We start from the raw sequence: 19,990 nt of genomic DNA on the forward strand, positions 1-19,990 counted from the left end.
TCTGCCTTCAGTATAACCCCGAAAGTCACTCCAACGGCTCCCGAATTCCACGAGATCACACCTCGTAACAACTAAGCGTTGTCTCCCCGTTCGAATCAGGTGGAAGTGATTAACCCTATCAATTGGTAATGTTATCTACAGTTAACGCGGAAACAGATTCTATCATGGCAATGATCTCGGATCTACTCCGCGAAGCCACGAGGACTCCATTATATAAAGGCCTCCCTCAAAGGGCCCAAGGTACGCACACAATTACTGATTACTAGCTCTCTTGCTTTCTAATCACTTTCAGTTTGCACATATTGACTTTAGCATCGAAGCGATCTCGTCACATAAGCACCCCCGAGTTCTCTGATTCTTTCTATGCAGATTCTTCACGTTCATTGTCTATCGGGAGCCAAATCACCTCTGGCTAGGAACAACCAGATTGCGTCGCATCAGTGTGAAACATTAAATGCCGAGTTACTGAAAATTAAAGTTTTTCTATGTTTGTTTGTCAAAGGTAGACTTCCTAGAAAGGGTTTCCTAAGAAATAGGGGTCTTAATATTAATATTGATGGGGGTGTTGTTTTGTGGTGAGGAAGAGGATCTTGATCATATCTTTCGGACTTGTGGTTTTGTTAAACGAGTGAGGTTGATAGTGGATAATAGCATTCTTAGCCCCGTGGAATTTATTAACAACCAATCAGAATAGTGGATTAAAATTCATAATGAGTACATTAAAAACAATACAAATATGAAAGAGAGATGTGCTCTTATTTTTATGGTAGATTTGGAAGAAAAGAAATAACAAAATCTTTGCTGGTCCTTCAATGCCCCCAAATGGTTATTGATAGAGCGGCTTTGGCTTTCAAGGAATTCAGAGTTGAGAAACGGCCCAACTCCAATAATTGAAAGAACATTATGTGGATCCCTCCTGAAGTTGGGTTGATGAAAATTAACTTTGATGCTTCTCATCGTACCAATGATATGTTTACTATTGGTGCAGTGGCTAGGAACCATAGGGGTGAGATTCTGGATTTCAAAGGCTACTCTCTTGGTGTGTCTATGATCAACGATACAGAGGCTTGGGTTGCATAGGAGTCTCACAACCTAGCGGCAAACTTCAGAGAGGCGGAGGTGGTAATTATTGAAGGAGACTCAAAGCTAGTTATCTCTTGTCTCAAGAATTAGACCCATCATCCTTGAAACCTAAGGAATATCATTCAAGATTCTTAAAATTGAAGGATCAGCTGGAGGGTCGAGTAAGCTACAGACACGTGTTCAAAGAGGCAAATCAAGTGGCTGACTGGATTGCTAGTGAACCCCATTCTAGGTTAGATTACTTGATCTTTGTAATTTTCCGAATGGTTTAGTAGCTATTTATAAGGGAGACTCTTAGGGACATGCTACCCCAGCTTGTATAGCACATCCAGGTTTGTATAAAAAAATAAAAAACATTTGACTCGAAGTTATAACCTAAAAGTTAAATTAATTATGAGGCTAAGGCAAGTATTGATATATGCAAGTATGGAACATTATATAGTAAAGATATATGTTACTTGTATTAATTGATGCAAAGGAGATGTAAGAGCACAAACAGCATGGACAGATTTCCTACCCACTTTTTCTACCCGCATTCTACCCACAGTACAATATAAACACATATCTTACAATACACGATGAGAATGTGTGGCTGCAATTCAAGGTGGATAGAGAATAGTGGACGGCAAATCCAGTTTGTTCCAAAACTGAGTGAACTGGCTTGAACCAAAATCATATCTAACACAGTTAGAGGTGAGCATTCGGTTTAACCAAATTGAATCAAAATCGAAATTTAGAAAAACTGAAATAATCAAAATCAGAATTTTTGATTCGGTATTCGGTTATTTTGGTTAAAATCGAATTTTAATAATATAGACTCTATTATATATATTATAACATAATATATATATATATTATATTATAAAATATATACTATGAAATCAAATTTCAGTATATTACATATTAATATATAAATATATAATATACTATATATTATATGTTACATATTATATATAAATATATTACATATAATAATAAAAAGACCGGTTCATTCGATTAACCAAAATTCTAATTCTAGAAGTCGAAACTGAAATCCAAATTAGCCAAAACCGAATTAACTGAACCGATTTAACCAAAAATAAAAAACTGAACCGTTGATTTTTTGGTTTTAACCGAATAGTGTCTGTTTGGAAGGGCTTTCACCTAGCGGCTTCTGATGTCATAAGATAGGCCCCCATTTGAAAAGTCGTGAAGCTATTTTTGTTGAAAAACCTAAAATCCCAAAACAACATTTTCTTAGAATTGAGAAATCAACTTTTTAATCAAACTAGTTTTGGTATATTCTTGGAGATGGCTCAGTCAACGCAATTCAATAAACAATAAGGCATTTCAAATGGGGCCTCCTAATTTCTGGCGTGTTAACCTTAATCGCCACTTCACAGTTCACACTTGAATTGAACGTTGAAGCCTTCAAGGTGCTAGAAGACGTCAACTAAAAACAGCAAAGCTGGTTGTCAATTTAAAGATGAAGAACATCACATGAAAAATAATAAAAAGAGGAGCTTTAATGATTCCTTTTTCTTTTTTTCTTTATTTTTGGTGGGTGAAATGAATCTTGAATGGGCTGCAAAGGCCAAGTTTTGAAAATCGGATTAGATTGAACGGTCGGACCGGTTGATTTCAGAACATTCAGACAATCGGTTTTGTTTCACCCTATAATCGTTTTTGGGCCAAAAACTGTTTATTTGGTCAATGACCCACTAATTGGGGCAATTGAATCATCAATTCGAACAACGGTTTTAATCCTTTTTTATTTTTATTATTTTTGAAATCAAAACAGACTATTCAATTGAACCAGATGGTTAAATCATTGACTCCAAAAAACCAGTGATCAAAGCGATTCTGATTCTGAATTGTCTTTTAAAACATTCGCACAGCGGAGATACCTCTCCCAGTCTCCCTCCCACGGTCCAAACAGCCCCCCAAGTCCTACCACAGCCAGGGACCAAACTACCAAGCTAGCTGGCACCTTCAAGAAGCTTTGATAATTTCAAGTTTCGAGTTTCAACTTTAAACCTAAGATTTTAAGGGTCCATTTGAATTGCAGTCTGACTCTGAATTAGAATGATCTATTCTTCTAAACCTGTTTGGTTCGGATGAGAATTGATGTTGGAACCGAAATCAGTTAAAATGGTCATTACATCGAATGGGAAAATAAACATTCATTCTCCCGATCATTTGATTGTTGACTCCGATCCGGTTTCAGACCTCCATTCTCACAAGTCACAAACCAAATGGACCCTAAAACTAAGAAGGAAGACGACGTCAGGTATTCAGGTTCCAGCCTGCAAGTTAGAACAAGGGCCGAAAGTGCACCCTCAAAACGACAAAACAAGATTCCACTGGTTCCAGAACGCAGAAAGTTGGCAAAAAAGCTACCAACATTAATTATTATGAACCACACCACACAACCCTAGCCTGGACGACTCTTAGGCGGTTGGACCCCCCCAGAGAAGACCACGGTGGTCCCCACTTGCGACCGGCGAATCAGCGATTGCCATAAAATCCACCGTCTTTCTCCTCCTACCAATTCTCGACGCGTGAACTGTATCACTGCATCCTCCCCGTGTATATCGACGGCTTCAATTTTCTAGCGTTGGTGACTTCAGACTTGTGACGGATCATATTCACTTATCACTCCCGTGACGCAAGCCCTCTCTCTTTTGTGAATTGTGCCATGTGAAGGGATTCGGTGCTTTCCGCCTTTCCCCCTACCGTAATGAATTGCAATTTCTCTTATTGCTGATTGGCATCTTTCCCACCAGATTTAGGAATCACTATCCTGTCATTGGGTCTGGATTCGGTCCAATGCGATCCGAGTCCAACAGTGCTCCGATCCAAACAAATCATTAAATGAAAAAAAAAAACAATTATTTATTCATTTGTTTTTTTGTGTCCACGAGATGGCCAAAAATAATGATTTTAATCATCCGATAAGATTGCACGGTCCACTACTGAAACCATGGGTGCAAATTTGCCCTTATTATTGCTCAATATGTGATTTTTGCGTCAGGCTGCATGCAAAATTGCAATTGCAACCGCACGACTATTAAAAAATTTAAAAAGTCATTTTCAAGGGGTGGGACAAGAAAAACAGAAGCACGAGTATGTTGACTGAGGAACGAGCGGGCAAACTACAAAACTCAAAAGTAGACGGCTTCTCGATTATTATAGCCACGTGGTGTATTCCCATAGGACCCCCCTGGCGAGATGGTTGGCCGACTCTGACACGTTCCCTCCGTGAGAGAGTGTTTGGAGACCGGAGGGTTCCTATTCTTTTTCGCATTCTTATTTTTACAAAGGCCCCTGTAATATGGGGTCAGTGATAAATACCCCCTTGAACTTTTATTTATGATAAATACCTTTTATTTTGTGACAAATTCCCCTTTCTTAAAATTCTCCCTTAACCTCTGAATTACTTCAATACATTTTTGTAGAAGTTTTGCTGGATTAAATATTTAGAGGTTGTTTGGTATCGATGGCGTTTATAAGATAAATGTTTTGTACACTTTTGTCTTGAAAAAGAGATAAAATCTGCTTTAAACATTTTGTACAATTTTTTTTTACACCTCAACGCCATTAGGCTCTATATAAGCCAAACAGTGAAAATGGGTCTTGAAAATAAAAAAAAATATATCAAAATTTTTGTTTTTTAAATAAACATTTCACAAGATTTTCGAGAGAGCCATTTATCAAATAACTTTTTAGGCATTTTTTTTATTAAACGCATCTCCAATGCTGAGTTGGCATTGTTTCTTCCAAAAGCTACCAAACATCATCTAAATTAAATGGTAAAGATTTCTTTATGACATATAAATTTATGGGTTCGTTTGGTTTTCTTGATTTATTGGAGAAAATAATAGATAATTTTTATATTTTAGGGTCCTTTTGATTCGTAGTTGGAATCGGAATCGAAATGATCTATTCCTATAGTCTATGTGGTTCAAACTGCGAATGAGAATTGAAATTGACATGAATGAGATTTCATTCTCAAGGGATGGGCAAACCATTTTCTCAAATAGAAGAATGCCATTCAAGCAGGAATGGAAATTAGGTCCAACTAAATAGTTAGAACCGGAATAATCCATTTTGGTTCTGATTCCAAAACCCTATTCCTACAAATCAAGTGGGACCTTAAGATATTCATATTAGCTTGTGGTACGGAAAAAATGGAGGCACTTACGGTCCATTAAGATTTAAGAAAAAAGGGCAGGGAGAAAATTCATACGAGCATTTTGATAATTTAATACATTTTACCATTAGACTTAAGTTTAGGGGTATTTGTTGCAAACACTCAGTTGAACTTTGGAAGGAGTACAAATATGTTTTGTACAAAAACTTGTATTTTGTGAAATTTTATATGTATTTGTATTGTACTATTAATTAAGCATATGCATTGCACGTGAGAAATTTTTTTTCATATTAATTACTTGAATTTTAGATATATCATAATTAAGATTAAAAATTAACAAAAATAACAATATGATTAAAAATAAACTTAAATATTTATTATTCAATTATGACATCATGGGTTTCTTTGAAAAGTTGGATTATTAACCCACCATGTAGATAATAAAATAGCTTTGCTTTTAGATTAGTTTTAAATTATGGAGAACTATAGTTGGAGCCAGCTTTACATTTAAAATTAGGCTACAATTTGGTTTATAAATCAACAAAACTCTCATAACCAGCTCTACATTTCAAATTATAAAAACCCTCGCTATGCCATTGAAGGCTTATGTGGTTGTTGCCAATATGGGACTCTTAATCCATGTCGTTCACAAGCTTATAATGAAATTGCCCTTTAATGTTAGGTGATTGGAAAAAAAAATGTTTTTAGCTTTTCTCCCTCTCTCTCTCTCTCTCTCTCAATATCACTCACACTCTTTCAATCATATATATATATATATATATATATATATATATATATAAATATATAGAGAGAGAGAGAGAGAGAGAGAGAGAGAGAGAGAGAGAGAGAGAGAGAGAGAGAGAGAGAGAGAGAGAGAGAGAGAGGTTTTGATTTTGCTATAGACTGAAGTTGAGAGAGTGGGAAAGATAAATGGAGCGGGAGACCAATAGATGACTGTGAGAGTGAGAGAGATGTGAGGGAGATCAAAAGACAGAGGGAGTGGAAAAGAAACTGAAAGCCTATTTTCAATATAGGTTTTTTTGTTGTGTCCAATATGGACTAAGAGTCCGATGTTGGCAACAACCACATAAGCCTTTGATGACATGGCGAGGGTTTTTATAATTTGAAATGTAGAACTCGTTGTTAGAATTTTGTTGGTTTTGGGACCAACCAACAACCTAATTTTAAATGTACAACCGATTTTGGCTATAGTTTTCCCTTTAAATTATATACTTCATTTACATTATATAAAATATTTTTTACTTATCACACTTAATTTTTGTTTGTCTATGGTATCATTTCACTCAAACCACTAACCCACCATCTAAAAATAAAAATTATTTGATTTTAGGTTGACATTAAATTTTGTATTACATTTCCATCATTGATAAAATTATTTCCTACAAATTAGATATGTGCCCACAATTTTCTCTATCATTTCTTTTTTATTTTTGTGGTTTTTTGTATTTTCTGTTGTTAAAAATTTTATTATTTGACTATGACATCATTTCATTTATAGATAGATTTTAAAATTGGCATTCCATTTTCATTACTAATAAAAATACTTCTTATATTTCATAGCTATTTACTTTAATATTTTATTATTTAATTATGATATTATTTATTAATCCATTTGACCCCAAATGGTCGAATTGCTTACCCACTACCGGGAGTGAAGAAAATGGTTTTGTTTTCAAATTACTTTATAAAATATTTATTTTTATACGATTAAAATTAACATTGTGGATTTAATTACAAGAATTTAATGATGAGAAAAATATATCTTAAATATAAGATTTAATAAGAGAGAATAGTAAAATATTTTTATTTCCAATTGGTTTTAAATTTTACATTCCATTTCCACCATTAATAAAAACATTTCTTATTCATCATACATATTATTGTTTAATATGTATGTTAAAAATGTTCCCAATTTTTTTAATTTTATTATTTAACCTGACAACATGGATTAACCCATTTGACCCAAAATGATTTAATTTCTTACCACCACCTAGATGAAAACACTATTTTTGCTAGGTAGATATTAAAAGTACAAGCTTTTATGTTATTGGAATTATTAATTTATTAAGTATGGATTTAATTAATATAACTTAATGATGTGAAGAAACCAAAATGGCTTTAAATATATGATTCAATGAACACGAATGCAAGTTAATCACTTAAATGTTGGATTTAATGAGAGAGATTTGAATGTATTGAATATCTTTAAATTACCTCTTTTCAAATCATTTAATATCAAGAACCGATTACCCTATTTGTCCTCATTTTTTTATCAATAAATTTAAATATAAAGGTGTAAATTTTGTCCTTAGAAAATTCCAAAAATATTTTTGAGGCCATTTGTGCTTTTTAAAATAGTATAGATATATTTGTATTTATAGGTGGTGTTTTGCATTGATGTTGTTTTCTAAGAAAATGGAGCCACATAGGCACTACATCAAAGAAAGCGGTGCTTCAAACAATGCTCTCTTGTTTGGTACCGTTTTTCTAGAAAAAAATGTTGCTCTAGACCACGCCTTGAAAATTGGAAAAGTGTGGTCTGGAGTAACCCCAAATTTAATATTTTCTGAGAAAACAATATATTGCTGCCAACGTTGCAGTGACATGGCATCAACATGGCATCATCTTGGACGTTAGATAACATAGACCATGTTGAAAACATTGCTGCTAACAGTGGTACCAAACAAAAGCAGTGCTGTTTTATCAGAAAATAGCCTATGTAACAGCACCAGTTCCAAACAAAAAATAAGCACCGTTTTCTCAAAAAACGGTACTTACAACTCCAGATGCCCAATACCATTTTTCTCAAAAAATGGTGGGATGTTCTGAGCACCGATGCCAAACACTTATATATAATGTTTAGAAACAAGGTAAAAATTGAGAAGGTATTTGTTGCAAATAATAATATAGGGGAATATAAACCATATTGAAAACGTTGCTGCTAACAATAATACCAAACAAAATCAGTGCTGTTTTAGAAAACAGCCTATGTGACGGCATCCATTTCAAACAAAAAATAAGTAACGGTCCTTACGATTCCACATGCCCCATACCGTTTTTCTCCGAAAACGGTGCGATGTTTCGAGCACCAATGCCAAACACTTATATAATGTTTCGCAACAAAGTAAAAATTGAGAAGGAATTTATCGCAAATAATAGTTCAGGGGAATGTTTGTCATTGGCGCATAATAATCAAGGGGGTCTTTGCAATTTATCCCCTCTCTCTTTCTCTGAACCCTACCGGCCACACTTAGTGGTCGATTCATGAACCTCTCGCTTTCCCTCCTATCGCCTATATAAACACCACAAGGCTGACGGGTTTCTTATTTTCTTCCTCTCTGATATCAAATATAAGAGACGAACTGCGGGAAGAGTCCAGTCCTAGCTTGGTCTCTTCGCTGCTGTAGTGCTGCAGACGGTTTTCTTATTTTCTTCTTCTCTGATATCAAATATCAAATCCACGAGAAAGCTCTCTGCAGTAGCCAGTTTTAAATCTCTTACTCGCGGATCAAATGGCTCGTTCTCTCTCCAACGCAAAGCTTTTCTTTGCTCTCGTCGATGGCGTCTCAGTTGCTATTAGCAGGTAAGAAGATAAGGATTTCGGACTTTGGATTCTCTTGTACCTTGATCCCTGGATTTCTTAGACGGGAAACGTCGTCGTCCAAATCAATCTGTGTAATCCTTCTTGGTCGATTGGGGGTTGGTTCGGTCTTAAAGGTCCCCTTCTTCCCCTGTGTCTAGGAGCAGAGAACTAAGAGCCATCCTTCTATAATTTCGATTGCTTTGTTGTTTCCAAATCAACGGCCAGATTTCTTGGTGTTAACCTGCGGTTGGAAAACGCGGCGAATCCTGTGGCCTTTTATTTAGGTTCCATTTTTGTCTGACTGCTTGGTTAATGCATTTTCATTGATTTCTTTATTCTGAATTGAATGTGACAGGCGAGGTTATTCGGCGGCAGCCGCTGCGTCGTCTAGCGTGGTGAGAGGTGGGGCAAGGAGTGGAATTGGGAACCAAGGGATGATGAAAGAAGAGTCGGCGGCTTCATCGTGGATACCAGATCCCGTTACCGGCTACTACAGACCGGAAAATCATGGAGCAGAAATCGATGTGGCCGAGCTTCGACGGGTGCTCTTAAACCAAAAGATTAGGCCACAAAACTAAATGAACAGAAGAGAGAAGCTTATTGTTCACTTGTTAGGAACATTTTTCTTTTCTTTTCTTTTCTTTCTAGCTTCTACCGGTCGAAGAGTGTAACCGGAGGTATTCCCTCCTTGCTTTTTCCTTTGATTTTAACTATAACCCTGTTCCATCCTGATTCCCGGCTTGGTTTAGATGTTAGAACAGAGTTCATCGATACGAAGGATTTTTATGTAAGCCTCTCCTACAGTCCTACCCATCTATCTAAATATGTAATGGAACAAGTTTGGCTATTTAAATTCTGATGGTTTCTTTCTAAGTTCTTTACTTGTGTTTTTTGTGGCTGCCTCTCTGGTAGTCTGTTCTCTGTAAAAAAAAAATGAAAGGCTTCCTCCTGTTCATAGCAAATGCCGATTCGTGTTGGAATTTGAACATCCCAACGGCACAGGCGAGAGATGGAGGGAAACATTAGAGGAGAATGTTAGTTAGTGGCGGTGTAGAGCATGCGTCAGAGACAGAGAGTTCGTCCCTCTCTATATCTTTCTCAGTTTCTCTTTTCTTTTCCCTGGAGTTGGCACACGTCTGGGACTCTGGAGATGTATGAGAGACTGTGTGTGTGTGTGAGAGAGAGAGAGAGAGAGAGAGACTCTTAAGTCTCAAGTCTCATCATCATCTGAAGAAGGTGAAAGTAAGATATTATAAGCATATGCAATGTCAAAAGTCCAAACAAGAAAACATTTGATCATGAAAACTTCAGACACATGCCTGGTAAATGGTTTTCGGTTATGATTTATGAATTATGATGATGGGGTTTGCAAAGGGAACATGAAGACATTGAGAGAACTCAGAATGGGGTTGTGGTCACAGTTCATTATCATAGCATGAAGTCTACGGCGTTTTCCTGTATTAGCATTTGCTTATAAAATTGAAAACCGACCTTCCAATTCTAGTTGCTATCCTTTGCTTGTAAAACTATAAGTCTTCTGACTTCTGGGAAAGGATTATTAAGCGGTGGACTACTGTGGACGTGACATTGGTCATTAGGGAGACGCTTCCTCAACTTACTACTTTTCGAATAAAAAACCCATCACCATAAGAGCCGAGTATATACCCTTAAAAATTAAATTAAGGGTAATTAAAATGACTTAAATATATCCTGATTTTTCATAAATTAGCTTAAAGATATTTTAAGTTTTTCAAATATACCTTGTGACTCAAGCATACCTTTGATTATCAATGAAATACTTGAATTAAAATTTTTAAATTTTATTTTGCTCTTTTGGACAAGAAACAAAAGAAACAGAAGTTTTCATACATAAAAGACAGTGGGGAAAATCTCCTTTTAGTATACATAGAAGCTGACCTAGATTAATATTCATCAACATTCTATGACTTGGTTGCATCAAACCATCTAGCTGTTCAACTTTCTGGGTAGTACTGATGAAATAATTTTACCTGTAAATTTTCATTTATGTAATCTAAGAAGTCTTCTACTCTCATGGAAATTCTTTCAATCTTTTTTTTTTTTTTTAATTTTTTAATTCAAGGAATTTTTAAATCTTTTACCATAAAATTAAAAGATAAACTAATGGCATGACCCATACGTAGTGTGCATGGAGGCACTGAGTCTATTGCTGAATATGCTTTGATCACTTTGATTTAGAAGTCTACAACTAACGTGGCAGCACATATTGATCCTGGAAATAACATTTCTGCACCTCTAATCCTCTATTTGCTATTAAATAAAACAATCCAGCGGCAAAAGAAACAATTGATGATTGATTCATAGGCCGTAGCGTGGAACTTACAATCTTACAATCTTAATCCTAATCAGTGCCACCACTTCTGGATGTTGACCCTAAAACTTGAGAGCAATAATGATGGGGTTTTAAGGGTTAAATTAATACATTTCATTGCTTCAACTGATTAACTAATGAATGTTACATATGATTATATAGGCATCCCCAACTTGGGCTTCACGCTTTCAACTATTATTAGAGAATGAATACAGAGTACTTGATACTAGATAAGCTTCACCCATCTCCTCCTATTTCATAATCTTACTTGATTATCACCTTTTTTTTTATTATTATAATAGTCTTCTCAGTCGGTCTAATTGGTAAGGTTTTAAAAACTGGACCAGAAACAAAACCATTTTAGGGACTGGTTCTTGGGTCGAATGGTCTAATCGTTTGGTTCGAACAGGTGGTTTATTTTAATTTAAAAAAATTAAATTAAAAACAACCAAAAATTATTGTCTGGATCAACGGGTTGACAGTTCGACTGCCTAAGTCAGTGGGTTGCTAACCAAATCAATGATTTTTGGTTCAAGAGTGGTTTTAGGATAAAATGAAACTGATTCCCAAGTCAACCAATCCAAGAATCCGGTCTAATCTGATTTTCAAAACCATGCTAATTGGCCTTCTTCCTTGTTTGTTAAAAGGGTAAAATATAAAAATCTCCCCTAAAGTTTCAGACAATCATAAAAAACTCCCCTATAGTTTCATTTTAACAAATACCTCCCCTGAACTTTTGAGAAACTTGACAAAAACCTCCCTTCCGTCGTCATCCCAGGTGGAAAATGTTAGACTGATGCACCAGTTTTGTCCAAATACCCATTCTATCCTTTTATAAATTGTTTTACATACAAAATTACTGAAGTAACCCTATTATAACTTGACAAAAACGTTATAAGATGACCGTTAAAGGAGGTTTTTGTCAAGTTAAAATATGGTTACTTCAGTAATTTAGTATGCAAAATAATTTATAAAAAGGTAAAATGAGCATTTAGAAAAAAAATTGGTGCTTGAATCTTAACTGTTTTTGACTGAAAAGGTGATGAAAGGGAGGTTTTTATTGAATTCCTCCAAAGTTCAGGAGAAATATTTGTTAAAATGAAATATAAGAGAGGTTTTTATGATTGTCAGAAACTTGGGGAAAGGTGTTTCTTGTATTTTAGCCTTATTAAAACGAAGAACCAAGCTAGCTAATGCCTAATTCAGCCACTATCGCCTCTGGCTTGCTTGCAAAATCTTCAACTGGAAGAAAATAAAAACACTACTAAAACATATTTTAATATCACTAGAGTTACTACATCTGTTGCGTATATGGGCAGTTCACAGTTGTTTTTGCTTTCCAAAAGCAAAGATCATACACAAACATTTGACGTGGCGACTGGCGACGGTGGTGGTGGTGTTGAATTTAAAAGAGATTTAATTTATTTATGACATCGATCTCATAGGTCTTACGATTCGTAAAAATATTAACTAAACAATTTATTTGGCCATAGAAGTTGGAGAATCAAGGTTGGTCATATAAGAATACCAACAAATACAACCACTTGCCAATGGTGTTTATGCTTTTAAATACAATATCATATCGAAATTTTGAACCTTGATGTGTTTTATATGATCTATAATTGATTGTTTTGCTAAATCCATCCAATTCAGAAGTTCACCGGGTCAAAATAGGGTGACTTTCAAGTTTCAATAAAGAAAATACCTTCTCACAAAAGGTGGCGATTCCTCTTCTTGGCTTCTTGTATGATTTGGTCGTGTCTGAAGCTATGAATCAACCAAGTCAAATAGTTTTTGAAATCTCATACTGATTTTTTTTATTGCTCTAGTGGCTGTTTGATAAGAGATCACATCAGCGCCCCACATGCACATCTCAGCATGCATCGGAAACACCTCTCATATTTGTCATTGGAAGATGTTCCCAATACAGGAAACTCTTAGATCTCCTGTCCATGGAAACTCTACTCATAACACACTACCTCTGTGCATTGGGAACATCTCCCCATGCATGATACTATGTAAGAGGATGAGATGTTCCCCATATGTGGCTGTGATAGTTTATGGATAGATGTGGGCAGAGTTCTTGTTGGCAGGAGATGTGGACTCCGATCAGGAGGTGCTGTGTGGGGCCCTAGTGTGGTGTGCTCTATGGGGCACAATGTGAACTCGTTTGATAAGTGCTGGACAGAACAGAATGGCATGCCTTTTTAATAAACAAGGTATTATAGCAACATGGTCCGGTTACCATGCTTCTCCTTGCTCCATTACCCCAATCCTTCATTCTTCTTGATTCTCTCTCCTCTCCCCTTCCCACCACTCCTAATTTGTCATGTCATTACCCACTTTTTCTAAATTCCATAATAATCGTGTTATACATGGAAAACGAGTGAATTCAAATTCAGAAACTACCGTAATTAAAAGGGATATCTTGGATTGATTTTCAACATTAAAAGCTGATGTAAAATGACAATGGAGTTTAGCCAAGCGAAGAATTAACTTTAAAAGTTTGAAATTGCTATCGATTTGCTTCTCATCAGGTTTGTTTCTGTGCCCACCCAAAATGTCTCTCACTGGTTTTCTCTTTTCTGTTTGTTTTCTCACTGCAATCCTTTACTCTTTCAATTTAACAGTTGCAGTCTCAGCCCGTTGGAGGTTAGTTATCTTCATTTCATTTCATTTTTATAATTTTTAGTTTGGTTTTCTCACATCTGTTTTTGAAGGTTGTTTGTTTAAGATTGTAAGTTTGCTGTCACCCTCTAGCATCTCATATTGTAGGTTTGTTTTCTTTTTTTTTTTTCAGGTTCACTTATAACTTATCAGCGTCTTAGGAATTGTTCAAGGCTATTTCAGGAGTGGGTGAAAACCCGAAATGCATTTTCATCATGATGAAGGGTGATTTGGCCCGACTTCGTAATAGGGAGACACGTGGATATGACTCGACATAGGTGACAACTCAACACAATCAGATTGGCACATGGACGTGACCCGACAAGAGTGACAGATCAGCGTGATCAGTTTGCTACAGAGCAACCTCCGGTACCCTGTTACCCCATATCAAAGCTACTTCGAGTTAAAATCACCTCGATACCAGATCATGACTAGGATAGAGACCAAGTTCGTTACACATCGAGCCCGGACAGATGAAACAGCCCGAAAAGAGGCCACCTCGGGACAGGCCTACCTCGGTGCAAGATCACCTCGGTACTAAGGCACTTCAGCATTCGGAGCAAATCAGGTCTGTGGAACACTTGCTCAGGCAGCTCGGCACCAAGCAGCTCAGCACTTCACAGGTAGCTCACTACCTAGTCAGGTTGACCTCCATATGGCAACCCCAAAGATCTCACCACCAAACCCCATGCTCTTCGGGATCACGCCTCGTAACTGCTATCACTATCTCCCCATCCTATTCGGACGACAGTAATAAGCCTTATTGGCTAGCAGTGTTATCTCCTATTAATACGAAAACGGGCCTCATCATAGCAAGGATCCCAGAACTACTCTGAAAAACCCGCGATGACTCCAGTGTATAAAGACCCCAACCCTCCAGGGGCGAAGGTATGCGTAATCCCTGCTCTCTAGCTCTCTTGCTTAAGCTCTCATCAACTCGCAACCAGATACTGACTCAAGCATCGGATTGACCTCGTCGGGCAAGCCACCTCGGGTTCTCTGATTCTCCTTGTGCAAATTAGTCAAGTCTGTCATCTACTGGAAGCCAAGTCATCACCAGTTAGGAGCGGCCAGATTGCGTCCCATCATTTGACGCCGTCTATGGGATATTGATACAAAATGCTCTTCACCCCCCCCCCCCCCAAAAAAAAAAAAAAAATCGATGGCATCTTCCAGCAACGTCGGACAGAACACCAACGCGAACACTTCCAAAGGACAGTCTCAGATCCATGGCATCATAACCGCCATTTTTTTTTTACTTTTCTAGCCAAAAGACAGTCCCAATATTTGCCAATATGGCTTGGAGATGATTAAAAATGATCTTCATGTTATTTCCGATCAAAACCCGATTTAGACTGATTTCGGATGAAAAACACAATCGATCCACAAAAACGGATTTTCTTATGACATTTGATTTTCTGATATTTTTCTTTTTTTCAGACATGTTCTGTTGATGTTTTTCTTTACTTTTATAACATGTCATCTTTCAGATTTTGTTTGGTTTCCAAATTGTCTTATTTGTGATTTTTGCATATTCCATTATTTTTTTGGGAGAATGATGGTTCAACCTAGGGTCAGAATCTTTAGGCCCAAAGTACAGTTGGGGTAGGCGCCAACTGGGAATTGATGCCAATTCACAAGTAGTCATTGGTGTATAAAATGAGGCTGTGAGAGTATTTGACATTTTGAATGTTTATAGATCTGCAATGGAATTCAGAAATCTGCGTTGGGTCTGTCCATACTTTCCCCTTTTTTTTTTCATTTCAAATCCCTAAATTATGCAACCAACCACATCAACTCTATGAAAGAAATTATTCCCTTCTGGAAGCGCCGTGGAGTTCTCTGCTAAGAGGAGGAACATATAACATATGTTTTGCGAATAAAAAACAAGAACATATAACATATTGTTTCCATGGTTTGTTTCTGCAGGTATGCATTTATTTCGAGGTTCGACTATGCTGGCTTGGTAGGTATGTTTGGAACCGTGGCCATTTAAAAAAAAAACGGTGCCACGTTGGATCCACATATGCGTTTCAACAAATGCCCATGTATCTCATTGTTTGGTTCAGCCGATTATTAAAAAATCAGGCATGCCTCGAAAACCGGGTCCCCACTAATGCATGAAACACACGCATTGGTGAACTGTTTCTCCCAACGGTTGACTAATATATATCCTATGTGGTGCTTACTTGTCAGCACATACATGAAAAACGATGATGAAAATAACCTCACCAAACAACATAGTGTTGCTCATTACCTATGTGGCATAAGCGTTTTTTTGTGAAAAACGGGTTTTTGAAGCATGGGCATTTTTTCTTGAAAATCGGTCCCAAAATGAGCCCACTCTTCCAAACACCATGTAGATATGGGGTGCATGGGAAGAAGAGGTAGGATTGAAATTTCATCACCTTCAGTTTTTTCTTATCTTATGACTGTAGATCTTATAAATCTATCTTGTAGTTTTGTCTACTCAAAAAGAATGATTTTAGTATTGAAAGTTCTGCATTTAAACTTCATTTATCCCACAAGTAGGAGAGTTTTATTATCTCTTATCTACTATGTGGTACATGGTGCTCCAGATTCCATGTTAACAAAATCGTTATAAACTATTCCTTTTCTTTTTTCTTTTTTAATTTTTGAGCTCCATGAATGACACAGACCCTACTTAGAGGGAGTTTACTATTTACACACAAAATGTTTAAAGAAAATGTCCAAGAAAGGGCCGGAAGGTCAGTAGGCATGCTCTCATTTAAAAGTTATTAATTTTACAGTTAGTTTTTATTAATTCAAAGTCCATTTAAATTCATGCAATTTAAAAATAATAATAATATTAATACAACTTTATCTAATCATAACAAATAAATAGATAAAATTTATTTTATTAACAAAATTAATAATTAATAAAAATTAAAAATTAAAACCCTTTAAATTATACTTAAAAAAATAATAATAATTAATAAACATTAATAGAAATTAGAAAAGGTGAAGGAATGCTTGGGTTGGACTTGACGGCTAAGCTCAATTGAAAATGTCAAAAGTATCCCACTTATATATTCCATTATTTTTAATATTAAATAAATTAAAAAATATTGTTAATAAAATTAATAATGCCCATCTAACTCAAAAAAAAAAAAAAAAAAAGATTGATTCAGACTTAGAGTGATTTAACCCAATTGAAAATGTTATATAATTCCTTTTGCTTCAATTTTATTTAACAAAGCCCATGCATCGCAAAAATCCCCGCCACGTGCCACACAGATGGCCTCAGCTTTCTCCCTTGCCCCAACGGAGAACTCTCAGCCCCTCTTCATTTTAGCCTTCCTTGCTTGCTCATGAAGCCACCTCATCACTCCCCTCTCTCTCTCTCTCTCTCTCTCTCTCTCTCTCTCTCTCTCTCATTTTGATATCTCAGCATACCTGGCCCATCCCTCTTTACTCTATGTTTTATCCCTTCGGATATCCCTTCCTAAAACTATTCCTAAAATCTACCTCTACCAAAATCTAATCCAATATAGCCAAGTGGCACCACTGTCCCCCACTTTCTCCTCAATTATCTATAATTCCTATTTATCTACTAAATTATATATAATTCCTAATTGTCACCTAAATTATCTCTAATTCCTATTTATCCTATTTCCCACTTTTCATCTATATCTACCAAAACAAAGTTTGAATTAAAAAATTTAAGAATTATTTAAATATTATAATAAAATCATGTAATATCTTTAAATTATTTATTAAAAACACAAAATATTATCATAGATTTAATAATATTCAGATTATTAAGAATTTTATACTTTTTATGAAATTCATAAAGAAATTATGTACTAACAATATAAATTATAATTTTACAAATTATTCAAATTATTTAAAAAATACAATAACAAAATATTTAATATTATGTAATAACTTAAAAATAAATAAAACTTAAATAATAAAAAATTTTAAATATTTTACATTTTATTTAAGTATTTAAATAACTCAATATTTTAAATAACAAACTATTTAACATACCTAAATTTTAAAAAGTTAAAATAACGAAATTATGTAATAAACGTAAAAATTTTATTAAAAGTAGAAAATCATTATAATAGATTTCATACTATTTGAATTAATAATAATTTTATATTTTAAAAATTTGATAACTAAATTATGTAATAATAGTATAACTTATAATTTTATGGATTATGTAATTCAATAAATAAGTAATATTGAAATAACTAAATAATGATATTATTTAAATAGATAAATAAACTACATTTTCGTAAAATGTAATAAAAATTTTCAAATGTAATAAATTATTACAAATTTTTTCAAAATTTTCATAAACTACATTTTCGTAAAATAAACTACCCTACACAATAGGTAGAGTAGGGTACATTTTCAAAAAATTTCATAAACTACCCTACCTGATAGGTATCTACCCCTGCCCACTTCGACGAGGCAAGGGTCTTTGTGTTTTTTTGTTTGAAGGATGGGTTTTGAGATTCTACAACCCATACATTACGGGTAGGGTATGGTATTAGGCTAAACCCAACCCCCTCAACCTTGCATATTGTTGTAAAGCATATAAACTTTATGTACTAGGTAGCGAATTTAATAATATTTTGAATTAGATGTAAAGGATAGTTGATATTTTATGTGTTTTTACATCTTAATCAAATAATTGGAAATTTTGTTATTTATTTATGTTATTTACTTATTTATTGCTTTTATGTAACAAGAAATAATATGGAATTAGATTTGTGTTTTAAACCCAACCCACCACTACCTTGAATTACATTTGGAAATTGAGCTTGCTTAGACATATATTTATATATCATAAAATGTTGTACAAACTTAAATTACATCAGATCAATACCTGAAGCCTCAACCTATGCCCAATTTGAGTTTAATTTAGGCCCAAGTATTTTTGGCTCAAGTCCATTTTAAAGTTAAAAAACTCAAATCCAATGCAAAAGATTTGATTAAATCAGGTCAGACTTGAATTAGATACACCCAACTTGCACCCCTACCTCCATTGCCGAAAATTGTTTTTACAAAGCTCATGCATCGCACTAGTCCCCTCTAGTAAGTATATATATATATTGCAAGACGATCCACGTCAGCATGCCTCTCCTTGCTCCATTACCCCCACCCTACATTCTCCTTGACTCTCTCTCCTCTCCCCTTCTCACCACTCCCATTAAGCCATGTCACCATTCCCAATCCAACTACCTAAAAATATTCCTAGAATCTCTCTCCTAAGGTTTCTCCTCTAAAACATTAGAAACTTATCATGTTACCCCACTCCCCGATCAATTCCTAAAATCTCTCTCACCAATCTATACCCACTATCTCTCATTTAAAATATTCATATCAATTAGAAAATATTTAAATACAATTAATATTTAATCCAACCATATTCAGTGAGTATTAAATAGTGTTATTACCAAAAGTTAATAAATAATGTTAGTAAATTACCAAAATTAATAAATATTGTTATTAATTAACTCATCATGACCTTTTAAAGTACTTTGCGTAAATACAGTTATATTCATGTTAATTAACAACATTTTATAAAAATTGAAAACTCTTTAACTAATTTAAAATTGAGAATTATATGTAACAATTATCAAAAGGTAAAAAAAATTAGTTATTGCTATTATTACAGTTAAAAGTTAATAACCGAATGTAAATGGGGGAATAAAATATTATAATGTTGGAAAATGAAATTATTAATTATTTTATATTAAAAAGTAAAAGATAAATTAGTGTAATTTTGTTAGTAAGCTACCTAATAAAAATAAATATTTGATAACAATTTAAAATAATTTTCAATAAATCTCCATAATTACACAAATATAATAATTTAATAAGCTACACTTTCATAAAATAATATTTTGGAAATTAAAAGATATAAAATATTTGAAAGTTTATTTAAAATGTATTAAATAATTATTGAAAATTATTGGAATATTTTGGAAATTTTAGGAAAATTTATTACATTTGATAGATTTTGGAAAAGTGTTGAAAAACTATGTAATTTTTCATTGCAAATTATTAAAGATAAATGAGTATGGGAAAGGGAAAACTATAATTTGAACCAATAATTACACAAATTATTAAGCTAAATTATTACAATATTGGAAAGAAATTATTGATTAGTTTATAT

At 34.5% G+C, this 19,990-nt stretch overlaps 1 protein-coding gene across 1 annotated transcript; it reads left to right on the forward strand.

Annotated features, from left to right (window-relative positions):
• Positions 1-8,597: 8,597 nt before the first annotated feature.
• SAG21 (senescence-associated gene 21) lies at positions 8,598-9,692 on the forward strand. The gene is made up of 2 exons (XM_088977375.1): positions 8,598-8,819; positions 9,175-9,692. The coding sequence occupies exons 1-2, from the start codon at positions 8,749-8,751 to the stop codon at positions 9,395-9,397; spliced, it is 294 nt and encodes a 97-aa protein (XP_088833501.1). The 5' UTR covers positions 8,598-8,748; the 3' UTR covers positions 9,398-9,692.
• Positions 9,693-19,990: the final 10,298 nt, after the last annotated feature.

The sequence above is a fragment of the Nelumbo lutea genome, chromosome 3 (assembly GCF_056320005.1).
Source record: "Nelumbo lutea isolate HS-2025 chromosome 3, American lotus-T2T, whole genome shotgun sequence".
NCBI classification, from domain to species: domain Eukaryota; kingdom Viridiplantae; phylum Streptophyta; class Magnoliopsida; order Proteales; family Nelumbonaceae; genus Nelumbo; species Nelumbo lutea.